This window comes from Acanthochromis polyacanthus, chromosome 11, assembly GCF_021347895.1.
Source record: "Acanthochromis polyacanthus isolate Apoly-LR-REF ecotype Palm Island chromosome 11, KAUST_Apoly_ChrSc, whole genome shotgun sequence".
Lineage (NCBI taxonomy): Eukaryota > Metazoa > Chordata > Actinopteri > Pomacentridae > Acanthochromis > Acanthochromis polyacanthus.
In genome coordinates, this window is record NC_067123.1 from 5,938,242 (window position 1) to 5,957,306 (window position 19,065).

Here is a 19,065-nt window from a genome sequence, read left to right on the forward strand (position 1 = left end):
TGCTTCAGCTGTTGGCATGTTGTGTTACAAATATCCTTGTGTGTGTTCCAGGATTGCAGGCCGGCTTTTGTCCGTCTGCATCCAGTCTCGGTCCCGGAGATTCCCCAGGAGGAGCTCCACCCTCCCCCAGCCAAAAGCACTGACAGCATGGAGGAACATATTGATGTGATCTAGCTTTTAAAGTCAGATTTCCCTGCTGTTAAAACAGATGTGGTTCTTTGTTGAGGTGGTTTTTGTTTCGCTGACTTGCCTGTTTTGGCAGTTCATAGCATAAATGTATTCAGATGTGTTCATGTTTTTAGTAATGGTAATAAACTCTGTTGGAATCTATTTTAATGTAGTTTTGTTTGTCATTTGTCCTTCAGACCTGACATACGGTTGTTTTTTTATTAATGTTATTAGAATTCCTTCATTAGTTTTTCACAAAAAGTGACCAGTTACTTGCTAGATGCCGGTTCCTTCATATGAGAATCTGATTTCATATCTAATCTGGTGGCTGGTGATGAAAAAACATGACTTTCCTCATGCAGTTAGGTCTGTTTCACCTGAAGATTCCCCTGTCAAACACTCATTAAAAGCAAGTTCACAAACAAACACGTGCTGATATCACTTTGTGCTCCTGAAATCCATCTGTTTTTACTCCTCTTTGTACCATTTGAATTAGATAGAAAAGAAACCAAAACAAATAGAAATTGCACTTTTGTGTTGCGTAGCTTTTATTTTTTAGATGACAAGGATCACAAAATAGAAATCTGACAAGCAAAAACCCTGGAGTTTCTTTTTAAACAGTGTCAGCATTCATATACAGAGATACTTGATTGGCTTAAGGATGAAATATTGCTGAACGTCACTAAAGATGCTTGAAAAACAGCAAATTTTCTGGATTTCTTGTCCGTATCAGGAAGATTTCCACCCACATTCCTGTACAACAACACGCCTGTCTCTGCTCTCTCCCTCACTGACCTCCAAAGATAAATTTCCTTCAGGAATCTACAGGTCGAGGTTATCTCCTTTGCTTCTCTGAAACACAATTTCTGTCTGACTAGAATAAATACACTTGACTGAATACATATTGAGCCCAGTATTGATTACCTGAGCAGCATAGTTTCTTTCAATAATACACAGAAAAAGCTACAAAATATGCACACAGACGTGGTTATGTTAAATATTTTAAACATTAACTTGTGCATTCAAGTATTTGAATAGTGTCTTTAAGTACTTTTCTTTATTCCTTGACTCCTTTGTAAGTGGTAGTCCTGTAAATCCAGATATAATGCACATAGTCTAGGTAAATTTTGGCCTCAACAGGACCAATAACCGAACATGTGTGAAGTCTTATCCAGACAGAAAGGACTAATTCAAGTAATTCATGACACTTTTTACTGTATTCAACTATTCATGACATTACTGCAGAAGCAAATATTTGAATTATAATGATTTATAGTCTCTGCAACAACAGATTTAAAAAGAAATGTGCTCTAAATGGGTTTAATCTGACATAATCTGAAAGTTGAAAATGGAAAGCTAAATATTTTTTAAAATGGTGAGTGAGACAACAGACAAAACCCGATGAAATCCCCCTTCAGAATGCAAAATGTTCTAACAAAAAAACATCTGATGATGAAATTTTTTGACAGGAGCAGCACTTTTCATGCACTTTTGCAACTGGTGAGTACTGTTATCCTTAATCAATCATCAGATAATACCCAATAGTATTATCACCACTGTGGTCTTCCATTTCCTCATTATGTGGAGAGTGGACAGCTGAAATCTCTGAGCTAGCTTTCTGCATCCTTCCCCTAAACCATGATGTTGAACAATCTTTGCTTTCAGGTCATTGGACAGCTGTTTTGAGGCTCCCATGTTGCCACTTTTCAGAGAAGATGCAAAGAGGAGAACAAATTGCATTTGGCCACCTTAAATACCCTTTCTCATGATTGGCTTCACCTGTGTATGCAGGTCAAGGGTCAGTGAGCTTACCAAACAAATTTTGGCTGAATCCAAATCTCTGGACTTCACCGCACTTGCGAACTCGTGGACTTTGCGGGCACGTTCACAGGAAGTCCGGGAGTGCTGAGGGCTGTCCAAATCCACAATTCATCCAGTCCACAAGGAGCCTCAAGCGGACTTTCTGCAGACTTCCAGAGAGTCTGCTTGGGGTGCAGACTTCTGCAGACTTCACCAGTTTGATTACCCACAATTCACTGCAATACGGACGTGACCAGTGGCGTATCCAGGACTTTTTTACCGGGGTGGCCTTGATGGGACACAAAGCTAGTGTGGGGTGGCTATGGCATAGCGGAGTTTAATGTCATGTACGCAGCCGACCACAGTTCAAATCCCAGTACTCTGCTGCATGTGACATCCCCTCTTTCTCCCATGATTTCCTGTCTCATAAGTGTTGAATAAAGGTGTCTATTCTGGTTTATTTTTAAATTCCATTTCCCATTATTACAGTCCTTAATTATATCTGGTTATTTTAACTACTCTAAATCAGTAAAATATGTTCAGGATAGGGTACAAATTTTCTAAGAGCCATTTCCTTGGATTAAAGTCCTCATCTCTTCACAAATTAGATTAGATTAGCAAAATTCAACTGCTCTCAACTCATCCTGTAGAATAACATTATCAGTCATCAGCTCATCAACTGTGTCACCTGTATTGTTTATTTGTTTATTTAAAAGGATTCCCATTAGCTGACGCCAAGACAGCTAGTCTTCCTGGGGTCCACAAAAACATACAACACAAACAATTTACATTCTCATTGTTGCTTTACTAACTGAAGCACCATCTTGTACCAATTACTGCAGTAAGTTGCTAGGAACGCTAGATTCATAACAACGAATTTTAAACAAAAAATTGTCTCAGATTAGTTATTTCACCGGTAAGCAGCTGTGTAATACACAGGATGATGTAGAGAGCTGTTAGATCATGGGTAGAAGCCAGACACGGAGCTGATGGGGTTCTATCCGTCTTCTCGGCGTTTATTTCACTCTAGCTATTACAACCTGCTAACAATATATTTATTCCTTACATACATCTTACATGTGAAAAGTAATCCCACGAGCTCTTGTTCCCTTACAGCGCTCATTAGAGCATCCATCGGCTGAACAGAAGTCCGGCATGTAAGTGTTGAGTGGCAAAATCAGCATTGTAAAAAAATATCCGAGCCCCTTGTATAGTAGCTACACCTGTGACGTTTCTAAAAATCAAACAGTTTGGCAATCAGTTCAAAATTCAGCGAATAATTCCACTTTTAGATTCAGCAGTACCTCTCCCCTCCATAGATGTCTATGCACCGCTGCCTCGGCTGGCCCCGAAGCAAAATGGCGGCGCTGCAGGCACATCGCTCGAGTGGGCTGCCGCAGTCAATGAGGCGTCTACGTATATGTCTATGGTTTCTGCTACGTGTAGTCTACTTGATCGCGGCACCGACACGGCAAAATAAAAGCATCAATAAGGAAGCAGGATATTATCAGGGTTCTTGCACCATTTTGAAAGTCAAATTTAATGCTTTTTAAGACATTTTAAGACCTCAACAAATATAATTTAAGACCCAAAAATGTCAATTTCTGTGGTAGAAAATACTCTATTTTATTGTAAACACAATCAAAGTTCAAAGTTGGCATTTTTTTCCCTCCCCATTGCAGAACAGAGCCAACATAACATGCACAAGTTGCATTATGTTAACCTGATAACCTCCGGCGGGACGAGCTCGCCCAGTCCCTCCAAAAAAACACGGTGCGCCAGGCCACCGGGACCGGCCGGCTCCGTGAATTCCTCGCGACCTTGCAATTATGTCCAATCACCGCAACTTTCCCGCAATTTTGGCCAGCCTCCTGTGAGTTCCACTAATCAAAGCAGTCCCCAGCTCGAACGTAATGCACATACGTGACCGAATTCACCTCCGTGTTAAGGGCAGAGGGATTCACGGAGCCGGCCGGTCCCGGTGGACTGGCGCACCGCGTTTTTTTTTTGGAGTGACTGGGCGAGCTTGTCCCTCTGGAAGCTGTCAGGTTAAACAACACACTGCATTGCATTTAGGAACCATACACTATAATAAAACAATAACATTTATAGCAGTCTCCGTCATGGCTCAGGAGGAGCCATTTGTTAATCCTGCAAAAAGACTTTTTTTTCCAAATAAGGACACAGAATAACACTTCCAACACAAAGCAGTCTCCATTGTAAACAAGTCCTCAAAACAGCCTGTCTCAAGCCAAATGGTTAAATAATGTACATAAATGTTTGAAAAACTACACAAATGTTAACACATCTCCAATCAACACAGAGGTCCATTGTTTTCCAACATCCCAAATTCTCTTCAAGACATATGGCGTAGCTCTACCACCCTCTTCTCAATTTCACGGTCTAGGTCCATCAACTCCCCTCTCTTGTCCTTGCATCTTTTTCTCATGGAGTTGGATTTAGAGATGAGCTCTGCCATCTTTGTCCCTGCTGTATTCTCAGCCTTCTCTGCAAAGCTATCTGCATCCTTCTCTAGAGTTTTGCACACAGTTGAGATTGTTCTTCTTTTCTTGCGTAGCTCTTCAAGCTCATTTTCAGCCCTTTTTCTCTTGTCCATCTGTTTTGTCGTTTCCTTTTTCTTCCTCTCACCTTCCAAGAAGATTCTGTACCGGCTGCGTGCAGTTGCACAGTCATTTAGCAGCTCTTTAGTCAGTGGCACTTTGACCACTCCACCACACACCCTCACGTAGTCGCAGATCGGTCTCTGTGAGACTATAGTGTCCTCGTTCATATTGCACATCTCCACCTCCTTGTTTATGGAGAATCCACGCTCCACAGTCGCTTGTCCATGGGACAGAAGCAGCAGCTTTTCCACAAAGCTCCAAAGTTCTGCATATCCATTCATGGCCTTATGCAGGAAGCTGTCAACTCGCAATTTTCCATCCAATACACTGAAGGCCTTGAAATCCTCAGTGAAGAGGAACTTCTGAAATTGTTGTGCAATCTCATCACCTGCATTTAGATAAAGACAAGCATGTTTGTAATAATTCCGGTTAAAATTTTATTTTGTGGAAATCACAAGAGATTTATATTCAGTACATCCTGGAAAATGAATACACCATGTTCACAAAAAGTTAGGGATATTTTGCTTTCTGATGAAAATTCAAAATGCACCTAAAATGGACTTTAACCTTAACAGGTTAACTTAATTTGGCCTTTTCTAAACTTTTGAATGGACATGTCCAACTGTTCAGTGTTTCAGTTCTTATGTAGCATCAACTTTTTACATTTTCCATAAAGCCGAATATGCCTAACGTTTTGTGAACGGTGTATGCTGTTACCTTTCAGACTGTCAAAGTGATTATTGACTGTGATCTGAATAGAATAATAGAATGCGATTTCAAACACAATCACAACGTTACTTACATTGAAATGACCCAACATGTCCTCGGCTCTGGAGTGACCCATGAACTCCGATCCATAGTAGAGGGAGATGACGTGCTGTGTTCCCGCCTCATCTGTGCTCCAGAACCGCAAATGAATGTCCATTTGTTTAGTTTTTGTAGTTTTGTTCATGCTCTCGTCAAACATGACAACGTATGTCTTCTCGCTGACACTGCGTGATTGCTCCTTCTTGACGAATGAAGCGATGCCATATTTAGCGAGGTATGCCGTTTTATTTTCCCCACAGGTGAATGACTTGGCAAGCTGGGAATCGGGGAACATGGCAGCAAAGACGCCACTTATGTCTTCGTTGGATTTAAATGAACTGTGCCTCACAACAGTATGGAGTACCCACAGTACCTCTGCCTTTTGGATCTCTGGCGGTGAAGTGAAGCTTGTCATAGCCGACAAAGGTGGCGTCTGAACTAATGTTGGGTTGTGCTGGAAGCAACGCAGAGATTAGCCTGACCCTGCTAGCTGCTACCACATACCGCTGGTGGTTTTCCCCTCTCATGTGCGACTCGATGGCTTTGAGCCCCATAGTCCCTAAAGAAAAAGTCTTTTTGCAGATTTTGCACATGGCGTTGTTGTTGTTGTTTTTAGCAGGGGCCAACCACCTCTTAAATAAATCGTCTTCCATCCATTTTTCATTGAATTTACACTTCCTCATCTTTGCATCTTTCCGCTCACCTCGACAACCGCGAATGGCGACACGTCACGCAAGCCGCCCGACGCTGTACGGTACGTACCGTATAACATTTATTAAACGCTACGTCTCCTATTTACTGCAAGCTAAGTTAATGAAACAAACAAACTATTTGAAAATTTACAGCGGGTCACAGTGCTTTCCCATAGGCATTAAACGCACCGTCTGGAAATTTAATATCTCCAGCAAATTTACGGTAAATTTAAGACAATTTAAGACCTTAATTAACTGGATTTTAAATTTAAGACGTTTTGAGACTTTTTAAGGACCCGCGGGAACCCTGATTATAGCACGCACGTTTAACACCACATGTCCGTTTCTGTTTATAATTTCCTCTGGCGATATCAGGAAAAAAAAGAAAACTAACGTTCAATTCTTAACTTGGTTTGAGGCTGCTAAACTTAATCTAGCTAGTGCAGCCACTGCAGTGTAGTTCGTTCTACTCTTTTAGCTGATACTTAGTGCTAGATGAAGTTTTTCTACACATTCAGAGGGAACTACGATATAAACAAACATTGCATTACCATACCTCCGACAGATTTCACCGGTTTCCTTATCCAGCATGTGAAGCTCCTTTCATCATCCTCACAGTCCAGCAGCTGCAGCAGGTGCAACATAAGACGCAATGTGCGTGGGTCACCCGACTCTCCACCTGTATGGTCATTGGCCAGACGTACGCTGAACAGAGATCAGCTGTCACAGCCTCGGTAAAACCATTACTGTGATAGTTCAAAATGTAAAACTGGCTCTAAATCAGTTGATCGGCTGTCATCATTGATTGACAGAATTTCTCTTGTTTCTCGTGTTGACGAACTTGACCAACCATGGGCGTAACCACCATCTCAGAAGTGAGGGGGACAAATTTTTCAGAGCGATTTATCATTCTCTTACATTTAATTGCACCGTCCTTAGTGGCTAAAGAACCACATAATCCCTAACAGCCACAGTACAATACCAGGGGACCAGCTAGGCTAGTTCTATAAAGTATAAAACTTTAAACTATAAAATCTAAAGTTTTAGTGGCCAAACTCTAGTTGAGTTGACAACAATGTCCCTTGAACATCTACTGGATGAGTAGCCAAAGGTGCCAAACACTGAACATGAAATGATCAGTACTGCCTGGTTTCTCCCTGCAATAGATATCTTATTTTCAGGAAGTTATAATCTCTCCTTACCTGTAAAGACCCTACATCCTTGTCCCTGCTGCTGGCCTCTGATCCATCTCCTCCCTGACTCTGCTCTTTCTGTTATGGCAATAAACATAAAAAATGTGGTAAGAAAAATTCTGAAATAGCATTAGGAAGAGTAAAAATTGCAGTACAATTTAACCTCAAAATCACTTTAACCCATAGATACATTTTTTTTTCTCAGCCACTTATATATTTTTTTTTCACCTCTGCAGACCCTGCATGGTCAACATTACTGCTGGCCACCGCCTCTGGTCCATCTCCTGCCTGACTCTGCTCTTTGTTATGGAAATAATCATTAAAAAATCTGAAAATCAAAATTCTGAGATAGAATTAGAAAGAGAAGCAGTAAAAATAGTTGTAAATTTAACCACTTTTATACCATAGATAGCCTATTCTTTTTTCTCCTCCCTGACTCTCCTCTTTTGGGACCAAAAGATTTAAATACATGGAGAGCAATTGTGAGCACATCTTCTGCCCAGAAATGAAAGAGGACTGGGTTTATTCCAAGAATAAACTAATTAGCAGTAATGTAACAGAGGCAACCACATTTGAATTATTGTTAACTAGCTTAACGTTTTACCTTGTCATCATTTAGCTAACAAGTCTAACATTGTTTGCATCCAACAAGGTCACACAACTTACACGGTTTGTTTGGCAAGAACTGTGTAAAGTTTTTTGCTTCTTGCTGGCTCTGGCTGGTTTGCTAAACATTACTCCAGACGCACGTTCAGCACTGCTCAGCACAGCAGCACGTCTCCTGCGGAACACCTGCGTTAGCATGCGCTCATGGTGCATTCACAGACGGCTCGGGAAAACACGTTACTGGATGCTAATAACGGGTTTAGCTGTTGTAACGGCTGAAAAAAGTGCGGGGGACACAGGGGACAGATGTGGAAAGTGCGGGGGACATGTCCCACGCGTACCCCGCGTCCGTTACGCCCATGTGACCAACTACCTATCAGATCTGGGGTGGCCGCAGGGGTGGCCAATGAGATTTCAGGGATTCAGGTTAATAAAGTAACCTTGTCCGGGGTGGGATTAAATAAGTTTTGTCTTCTTCCCACTCCCTTTCGAACATGTATGATTTGTAAATTTATGTGATGCTTTGTTTTAGCTGCGGTTTTATTTTGTATAAGCTGCTTTGGCTGTCTGTTAATTTCATGTTCGAATAAATACATTTCATTTCAAAATAAATTTCATTTCATTTCATTGGTTTAAAGTCACTTCAAAAATAACAATATTTGTGTTTTTTGAGCTCAGAATGAGTTCTTTATATTCACAGAAGGAGCAGCTCATAACATGATCAACCACCATGTTTCTACAGGAGCCCAGAGAGGACAAACCAAACACCAGCTTCTATGTGTTTGGAAGAGGAGGAAGAGCTGGGAGGTCTTCAGATGGTTGTAATCTACCATCTCACCACTAGATGGCACTAAATCCTCAACACTGTTCAACCTCCATCTGTGGACAGTCTGAGACAAAACTAATAATAAAGTCTCCCAATTCAGTCAAAACATCTGTTATCAATCCTAGTCATCTAATCTGTGCATTAAACCATAATTAGTTGGAACAAAATGATCATGTTAGACTGACATTTATTATCTATTAAATGAATTCAAACTTTCAATAAATTAGACAAAAAAACGGGAAAACAAATAATCTGAGCTCTTTGTGACAGAATATAAATTACTAATTTGGCTCAAGTAAAGAAAAAAACAGACTGTAGATAAAGCGTCCTCCTCATCCTTTAAACGCAACCGGAAGGTTTGTTTTCTATAGAAAATTGTGAAACATTATGGTGTTGCTCATCATTTCTTTGTGAAATGCCTGAAGAGACGATTGAGGAAACATTTACGGTGAGCCTCAGTACTTTTGTGTCAACCAAATGTTCCAGAAATAACTAAAAAATACGACAAATTTGTATTTTTGAACATGAATGTTTGCAGAACATTTGTTTTTGTGTTGCAGAGACAGTTTGATCAACTGAAGGGTGAAGTCTGGACACAATGATCCGACCACAGAGAGACACTGAAGGTAGGAACTTTAAATGAACTGGAGGCTGAAGAACAGGGAGCTTCAGTCACCACTGAACTTTGGCATTTATTTACTGCAGTAAAACAACATTATCTGTAGAAAGAAAATCCTTATTCAGTGTTGTGCCATTTCAACATATAATATTTACTGCTGGCTAAATGGAAAATCAACAGACTTAAACCTCATTTATGAAAGTAGATTCAGAAAATAAGACTGATTGAAATAAAGGCAATCAAGCACATTATTTTGTGCTTCAAATAAGACCAAAGCAGAAAAAAGAGGAACTGACCATAAAACAGAAGCTGTATAAACATGTTGGTATCTGAACCACTAGATGTGGTGTTTCCTGTTGGTCAAATTCAGCTGCACACTTCCCACAATGACAAACTCTTTATTGGCTATAAGTGGACAATAACACCTAAATTCTCCTGCATCTTCACACAACGACACTACCAGTTATTATCAGGTGAAATCAGCAGTGTGACAGTGCAGGATATCAACATTTAAAATCCAGAATTGCTGCTAAAACTACAGATAAAGTGTGATTCATGTGGGTTTCTCCTGTTCTGTTGACATGATGCTGTGCTATCTACTTTAACATACAGCTGTTCATGTGTTTCTCCTCTAAATGTTGGTCAGATGAAGCTGCTGAGTCTCGTCCTGTCAGATCCAACACAGCATCAAAGTTGACATTAGAAAGAGTGCTTCTGCTGCTTCTGTCGGCTCTGCTGGCTGCTGCTCTCATTGTCATTTACCGTCTCTGTGAGTTTCTACACATTCATTCATGTACTTTTACCTAAAAACAAGGTGAACCATGACTCCAGTCTCAGGTCTCTGTACTCTGGACCTCTGAGTGTTTGGCTGCATCCTTTCCTCCATTCTGATTAATCTCAGTGGTGCTGAGCAGCAGTTCTATGCTGCCACCACCATGCTCTACTGTGGTGATGGTGTTCCTCCTTTCATTCAACATATTTTTAGCGTTATTCTATTTCAGATCATCATTTGCCTTCTCCTCGACCATCACTGATTTGCTTGAAAATTTTTTTTACCATAAACTACGGATATTTTTCATGGTATCCATAAAATTTTGCAATTAAATATCAAATATTTTCTGGAATTTTTATTTTAAATTTTTTATTCACCCATTGACCCATTTTCAGCAGGATTTCTCACAAATTCAAATTTAAGGCTGTTTGAACAAGAATATCTTTATAGATAATAAAGTTAAACGCCTGAACTTTCTCATCATGTCACTGATTCAGAATCAGAAATATTAGGCAAGTAGATTAAATCATCTCTGATTATGGGTGTGGTGAAAACTTACACATATTTGAAGGGGTCATAAAATGTTCCAACTATGAGCACAATTTACAAAAAAAAAGAAGCACTCAGAGAGCACAGTACTCCACCAAGTCTGCTCAGTCTTTGTATGATTTCTAACGGGTAAAATCTTAAAAAAAAAACCTCGTGGTGCACAGCAGTGGATCTGTAGTAGAATCACAATCATGTGATCATCAGCCAGCAGCTGATGTAGTGTTCACTTGTTGTCATGGTTACAGTGCCATTATCTCACAGTGATACAGAAATATTTAATAAATCCGTGGATCCAGACTATAAGCTGCATCACTGCCAAAATCTAATCACTTGGTCCTTGTGTCATTTCTGACCTTCCTTAAAAATTCAATCGAAATCCATTAGTCCATTGTTGAGTCATGTTGCTAACAGAGACAGACAGACAGACAGACCAAGGCTGATTGCTGAGGTTCCGCCTCCTTGGCAGAGGATTAATGATAATGCAGAAGTCAGCTTCTGATGTCACAATAACACAATGTACACACACACACATGTAGCATACTTTTGAGACGAAATATTTGGTCAAAAATTGATTTTCATGTCTGATTTACCGTGGATGACAAGTTGCACCACAAAAACAAAAATACTGATAGTCTGATCAAGTAGAACAGTTCTGGAGTTTACAAACAGTTTTCCAAATATAGGCTAACCCAGAGTTTCTTATAAAAAAATGTAGGCATCTTTAGTTTTCTAACCTCACTGTGTTCCTAGAGAAACAGACTGAACAGTTACGTGTCATACCTACTGAATTTATTTACCTATTGGAAGAGATGCTTCAACGTAAACGCTTTGATGCTTTATTCCAACTGACGTGTTTTACTTCAGAGGTGTTCTTGTAAAATCCTGAAAAATCTGATGCAATTCAGAAAATCTTTGTTGATCCCATTTTAGTGAGACAGAATCCGTGACTGACAGATTTGTTTTTTTTCTGTTTCATCATTTTTCTGTCAGCGTTTAACAACATCAGAACCAATGAAGATCTCAAAATGAAGTGTGAAACTGGTCATCAAAGTCTGTCAGGTGAGGATTTAACACAACAGCGCTGCAATGTTGGAGAAACTTGGATTGTTTCTGACCTTCTTCAGTGTGATTCAGTTTAATGACTGTTGTGAAGCATGGAGATATGGGATCCCAAAACCAGCCATTTATAGGGGCTGACTGGGATCTCATAGAAGGGGGTGTTGTGAAGCATGGAGATATGAGATCCCAGAATCAGCCACAAAGGGGAGACTCTGACAGAACAACAGCTAAATAAGGGAACATTGTGATATTATAACTGTGATTTAGGATCAAATTATGCCATAACCTAATGAATGAGTTTGAACTAACCAAGTGTCTATTCTTACATTCTTTAATGTTGAAACAGTGTAGAAGTCAGAAGAGTGCCTCATTCAGAAAAAGTGATGGTCTGATTATTTTTTTTTTTTTGGGGGGGGGGGGGGGGGGGGGGCGGCAAGATGGGCTGTCTGGACAGTCCAAAGGAGATAGTTTCAGTTCCTTAAAAGTGGAGGTGTCCATGTGGTCGGTGCATGGTACAAGTGTGCGAGTTGGGAGGGGGTAGAGATGAAGTTATTGCTCAAATTAATTTACAGCCATGGCCATAAGTTTGGACACAGCATGACTTACTATGTCTGATGTCTATTACAGAACATAACTAATATTTTTGACAGCACCAGTTTAATTAGTCAACAAATCAACAAGGGATATAATATTATCAATAAATTCCAACAATTGGAACAACTTTGTTCCCAAAACATAATATTAGAAGAAAATAACAAAAAAAATGCAGCACTTTCACAACCGAATTTGGTAAGAAAAACAAAATGACACCAAACTCTTTTGATGTTTTTTTTAAAAATATGAAACTTAATATAGTTCTCAGGAAGTGTGTACTGTATTGTAAGTGACAATTTTGTGGTATTTTCTAAGATTCACAAGCGTCATGGTACTTGTGTCCAAACTTATGGCCATGGCTGTAGTATGAGATCATGGAGTCATTGCATATGCATAAGGTTCAGTAAACTATAAATTACATCTGATCGAGACGCAAGTTGGGAGTCGTTGGGTGATAGTCGCTTGATGCAAACCAGGGTAGAAATGCCCTGAGCTAAGGGGATTTTACCACGTAACTCGGATGGGGGATTCAACATGATCTGCAAAGGAATAACCGTTCTATTGGAATTATGGACCAAAGTACTGTGTTTTCTGCAGTGTTGGAGGATTACTGAACTGTGATCTGGAAATAATGCTGTCTGAAGGAACATTACTGAACTCTATTTTCCATGTGAGGAATAACACCTGAATGGATTAACAAAGTTTTTACCGGCTCAAACAACAAAAATGGGTATATGCAGATCTAAATCTGGTCCGGACCCCCGTCCACTTCCCCCTGGGCCCCGGCGGGTCTCAAACACTTGTCGGGTCTCAGGTGAGCAGCCGGCTGTGGCCACACCATGACTGCTCTCCCTCCAAATTACATATTTTGGGTGATTATTACTCTTCTTTTAGGAAAGCATAAAACCAGTTAGGAGTTAGGATGAGTGGTTTGAATATTATCCAGTGTTTGATTATTGGTCTGATGATTTATTGGCTATGCTTTTGCCCTACTTGAATATATTTTAATAAAGCATTATTCTGCAATTAAAGACAACAAATTGCAAGTGCTATTTTATTTTTTTCGTTATTTCTATTTTATTTTATCCCTGAATAAATACTTATACATCTAGCTCTGGATGTAAAAAGTCAGATTACTGTGTGCATAACAATAGTAGAGGTTCTGAAAGGTTACCTAATTATAGGGGCCAGGTTGGCCTGGTATAAACGTATCCAGAGGTTATCTATATGTCCATAATCTCTGAATTAAACTGAGCAATTTACCAAGAGCAAGCTCCATGAGAGGAAAAGCTGCCGTTAACAGGCGTGACTGGTGATTAAGTTTAACTTTAGCGAAGTGGCTACTCGGTTAAATTAATTATCAGAGGAAGCAGGGATAGGCGTCTGGATGAAGGCAGTGAGAAAGCTAGGCGAATTTTCCTCGTCTACCAGCTTAACAGTTCTGCAGCATCCCTCTGAGTAAGATCTCAGGGGGCAGTAGAACCAGACCCGTAGGATGGAGAGCTGGTCCGGTGATTCCCTGACAGCTGAATAATTAATTAGGGGGTCGCTGGCCCTGAGGATCGAACAATGAATTTTCACCCGACAGGTGTGTACCCTGTGGCCCGAGGGGAAGGCTGAGGTGAGGACTGTAGATGTCCGCCTTGGCAGAAGAGAGAGGGAAGTGGTGGTCTGAGGTCTGAGCAGACGGGACACTCAGAGTCACTAGAAGTCAAGTGAGGACTTCTGTTTTTTTGTTTCCTGCTCAGCGTTATAACTGTGGATTATAAACTGATGGTAGGATTGGTGGTGGTGGTGGAGAACCCAGGTGCAGACATCACTGACAAAACGTTAGGCATATTTAAAGGATTTATTAACAAAATCAAAAACCATTAATAACTGAAAACGAGACTAGGTGGACTAAAACTAATAGGACAGCGGACTCAGGAGGGAACACAGGAGGGCTGGAGGGAATGGAAGGACAAAACTAACCTAGACAAAGACCACAGGAAGACTAATAGAGGAGACAAAAACTAAACTAGGCACGGACAACGGCTAGACTAAAGGAGACAAAACTAAACAAAACAAAAGCTACAGCAAAACTAAAAGACTACAGCAGGTGGACAAACAGCTAACTCAAGAACAAAACTAAGGTCTTACAAACACGAGTCCGGTGGGGGTAATCCAGTGAGGGGATGAAAAAGATGAAGTCCAACAAGTGAAAGTCCAGCGGAAGTGGGGAGTTGAGAGAAACTCAATGAATATCCAACTATACACCAGCAAAGACTGAGGGGAAATGGCAGCTTAAGTAACAGGGAAGGGGACCAGGTGAATTGAGTGGAGCTGATTGCAACAGGTGAAGGTGATGAGCTAATGAGAAGACAGAGCCGGGGGACGAGCGAGTGGAAGAGGGACAGGGTGAAAACACAGCCAGAGGGAGACAGAGACAAGCCAAAAAACACACTAAAGGGCAACAACAAAAATGCACACAGACAAACAACCAACACAGAAGGAACACACAGGCAGCACAAGGGCCGAATCCTGACAGATTGTGTATTTCCATGGAAGGAAACGTATGGTGAGCGGCTGAGCAGAAGGACTTCAGGTTCACCAGACCTGCAGAGAAGGTGTAGGAAGCACCCCAGGTGGAGGTTACGTGAGTCATGAGGGTCGGGGGGGTCCGAGCCCAGGACGTTAATTAGGGGGTCACTGGCCCTGAGGATCAATATGACACACAGCTGATGTTTGACAAACTTGGACTTTTTAATTTTGAAGTTCGTGTAAGTCATGGATTTCTCTTAAATTAGTGTCTTCTAATAATGATGACTGAATAACTGATTGATGCTTTACGTTAGACTGTAACTGCTGCTCAGAAGAAGCCTCCTGATGCCTCCAAATCACACAAACATCAACAGTTTGTTCTGTAATCTCTTCAAAGATGAGCCGTGTCCAAAATGTGAAGCAGGCTGGGAGAATTATGGAGGAAAGTGTTATAACTTCACCACCAATAAATCATCCTGGGAAGAGAGCAGACGTTTCTGCCAAAGTCAAGGAGGAGATCTGGTGAAGATAGACAGCAGGGATGAGCAGGTAGAAACTCTGCTGCATTCTCATGGATATTATCACAACTTTATGTTTCACCATCTCAGCCTGGAAAAGTCTCACAACGTTCATCAACTTTCCTGTTCAGAGTTTCCTGGAGCGACGACTGAGAGACGTAATGGAAAAAGACCAGGACAAGTTCTGGATCGGCCTGACCGACTCAAAAGAAGAAGGCAGATGGTTGTGGGTGGACGGCTCACTGCTGGATGAAAGGTTTGATTCTCGTCAAAACATTTTGGTCCATTTCTAAAATCAAAACCATTGAGATTTACTGAATCTGTTCTTCTTCTGTTAGGTTGAAGTTTTGGAGCCCCGGGCAGCCAGACAACTGGAAAGGAACAGGTCCTGATGGACAGGATTGTGTGAGGATGGGAGAGAAAGATGGAGCTCATGACCTGAACTGTTGGTTTGACCACTCGTGCAAAAATCCTCACAGAAGTATTTGTGAGAAACCAGAAAAAAAGGGCCAGCGTGTGTCTGTATGTGTCTAAAGTTCCCTTCAGGTTTAGAAACAATCTGAGTACAGGATACAGAAGGTGGAGCGATGCTGTTTTAATAAAGCTAAAGTCACAAACATTTAAAGATTCCCTGTAGGCTTTTCAAAGACAAAATAAAACTCTTCTTGCTGAACTCTGTCTGTCTGCGACTTCTTTTTATCTGCTGTATTTAAAGGTCCAGTGTGTCAGATTTACAAGGATCTATAGACCCTTTATTTGTTTACAAACATTGTGATGCTTTTTGTGGGCGGGGCTTATGCTGGAGGCAAAAACGGAGCGAGAAGTCAAGCGGGACTGGGAGTATATAGTTTGCGCTGGGAGTTTGCGCTGCAAACTCGAGCATTTTTAACCCGTTAAACTTCAGTGTACCGCCGGCGGTACACCTACTAATTTGCATAGGAATTTAAAGAATTTCCGAAGGCTGCAAACGCGATTATGGAAACACTATACGCCGATGGAAAGCTTAGATTCTCATGAATCCGCCGGTATAAACCACTTTCAGATGTGATTACCACAGTGGGTAATATAAACACATTTGTCCGACAAACAACGAATATCCATCCATCCGCATCCGTTCTCTATACACGGCTTTAACGTACACAGCGCGACTCACATTTCCGGGTTCATTATTACACACAGATGAAAATATTCCTCAAAAAAACGGCCATAATCCAACCTTGGACATCCAGACGACACAAGCCAGTAAACTATTTTGTCCAAAACATGTCCTGAAGTCGGTATATAATCCACGAATTGGTCGTTTTCAAGGAAATGCACCTCGCGATGCGCGTCCAATATTCCCTGTATTTCTCGTCATATTTAACGGGTTATTGTTTTTGATTGTATTTTTTTCTGTGTCTTGTTGTGTCCTTGTTCTTATGGTGTGTGTATTTGGACCCAGTGTCTGGAATAAAGCTGAATTGAATTGAATTGAATATTTTTTATTTACAAATAGAATATTAGCGATTTTTTGTACTGAAAATGGCTGGAATTGACTGCAGCTGATCGTATCTGTCCAGTCTTTTCGCCTCAGTGCATTTAACCACAACTGTCTTCATTCCCTCTGAGCACGAGTGTTCGGTGGAATCCTATAAAACTTTAATTTGCGTTCGCCAATGTCATTCCTCCTATTATGGCATCCAAAAACACAGCAGGACATTTTAGAAAAGTTGATAGAGCCTAGTCCCTCAGTCTTTCGCCTTTCTGTCCGGCCGCGGGCTTCCTCTTTTGCCTCCAGCTAAAGCTGTGATGTCATTCGTGACGTGGGTCATTAAAGGGTCTATTGACAGAAACGGAACATAATATTCAGAATTATGGTTTCATTGGTTTAAAGTCACTTCAAAAATAACAATAGTTGTGTTTTTTGAGCTCAGAATGAGTTCTTTATATTTACAGAAGGAGCAGCTCATAACATGATCAACCACCATGTTTCTACAGGAGCCCAGAGAGGACAAACCAAACACCAGCTTCTACGTGTTTGGAAGAGGAAGGTGAGCGGAGAGATCTTCAGATGGTTGTAATCTACCATCTCACCACTAGATGGCACTAAATCCTGAACACTGCACCTTAGAGTGAACTGCTGAACCTCCATCAGACTGAGACAAAACTAATAAAGTCTCTTAATTTAGTAAAAACATCTGTTATCAATCACAGTCATCTAAGCCGCATATTAAACCATGATTAGTTGTTCTGCTTTGACCAAATTATCACGTTGAACTCAAATTTAAAGTGAGAAAACCGCCTGAACATGAAAAAAGACATCAATAAACTCATATTTTTAAGTGGAATTGGGCTTGAAAGTGCAGTTTCTTGAAAAATGAAGGTGTCAAGTACAAATCACATGCTTAATGCTTTTAATTAGCACTATACTGTACACATGGATAAATTATTCAATGGAGAAAACTACCTATGAAATGAAATAAAGCTTTGAATAAACTGGATAAAAACTGACTAACATATAATCTGTGACCTCACTGTTACAGAATATAAATGATCACTTTGTTTCAGGTTAAGATAAAAGCAGAGCCAGACAGCAGATAAAATCTCCTCCTCATCCTTTAAACTCAACAGGAAGGTTTGTGTTTTATGGAAAGCTGTGAAACACTGATGTGTTGCTCCTTATTTGTCACTGAAACGCCTGAAGAGACGAGTGAGGGAACATCTACGGTGAGCCTTAAAGCTTGTGTCCGGAGTTTCCGTTTGTTTTCAATTTATGTATCATTTTTTAACAAAGCTTAAATGTGTTAGTCTAGTTCGATACTATAATATAATGTTAGTATGATGCGATATGAAAATTTATTCCTGAGCTCCGCCTTCCTCTCATAGACCCCCATGTTATTCCAATCAAGTTCGAGCTTCAGCTTTGTCATGCTGTCAATCAACGGTTACGCGCACAGCAAGCAAGCCCATGCAGAGGTGGGCGAGCTACGCACTACGCAACCGCGCGCACATTTGTTTTGCTTGTGGAGGAGAGAGCATCAGGGCTCAGCAACTTCCAGAAAAGTTACCAATCCCACGGCTTGTCAGGCCAAGAGACTGCAGGACGTTTTTTGGCTCGGGGTGCTCGCCTCGCTCCCCGACCACGGCCTCCATAGCCCGCCTGACGGCTTCGTTTAGATGCCCGACCTCTGGAGGAAGATGTTGGGGCGTCTGGGACATACTCTTCATCAGAGGAGTCATGCAATTCTGAACTCTAGATAGAAATAAATAAACAATGTAACACATATACACGCGTAAATGGACTAAGTTTGATAAACAACGTCATCGAGAGGGATACACGAGTGTAATCACATATTGAAACTTTACTCGTTCGTCCTAGCAGATTCATGTTATTTTGGTATTAGGACAAGTTAGACTCAATACAGCATTCTAACGTAATTCCTTTATTATTTACTAAATGTACTAAATGTAGAAGAGTGGAAAACAGCAAAACAGGCGAGATGCTGCAGCACTCCGGGCACTCCTCTCATGTACTGCGCGCGTGCACAAATAAAGGGGCGAAATCAGAGGGAGGGAGGGACCAACAGTGTTTTGGGAGACGCTGCGATTCAAACTCCAGACACGAGCTTTAATGCTTTTCTGGTGATGTAATATTCCAGAAATAAGTAAAAATTCTACAAAAAGGTGTTTCTGAACATGAATGTTTGCAGAATATTTGTTTCTTCCTTACAGCACCATG

The 19,065-nt window shown here is 40.8% G+C and overlaps 1 protein-coding gene across 1 annotated transcript; it reads left to right on the forward strand.

Moving 5' to 3' along the window:
* The first annotated feature begins 9,103 nt into the window (after positions 1 to 9,103).
* LOC127536079 (CD209 antigen-like protein E) lies at positions 9,104 to 16,004 on the forward strand. Its single transcript, XM_051955529.1, has 7 exons — positions 9,104 to 9,164; positions 9,277 to 9,342; positions 9,982 to 10,140; positions 11,647 to 11,715; positions 15,227 to 15,378; positions 15,479 to 15,603; positions 15,686 to 16,004. Exons 2-7 carry the CDS (start codon positions 9,315 to 9,317, stop codon positions 15,879 to 15,881), a joined length of 729 nt encoding a protein of 242 aa, XP_051811489.1. The 5' UTR covers positions 9,104 to 9,164; positions 9,277 to 9,314; the 3' UTR covers positions 15,882 to 16,004.
* Positions 16,005 to 19,065: the final 3,061 nt, after the last annotated feature.

Bases quoted from the DNA above. Each gene is read 5' to 3' on its own strand.
- LOC127536079 (XM_051955529.1), top strand. From the start codon at position 9,315: ATGATCCGACCACAGAGAGACACTGAAG. The intron at 10,141-11,646 runs AAAAACAAGGTG...TTTTTCTGTCAG, and splicing joins TCATTCATGTACTTTTACCT to CGTTTAACAACATCAGAACC. The intron at 15,379-15,478 runs GTAGAAACTCTG...TTTCCTGTTCAG, and splicing joins TAGACAGCAGGGATGAGCAG to AGTTTCCTGGAGCGACGACT.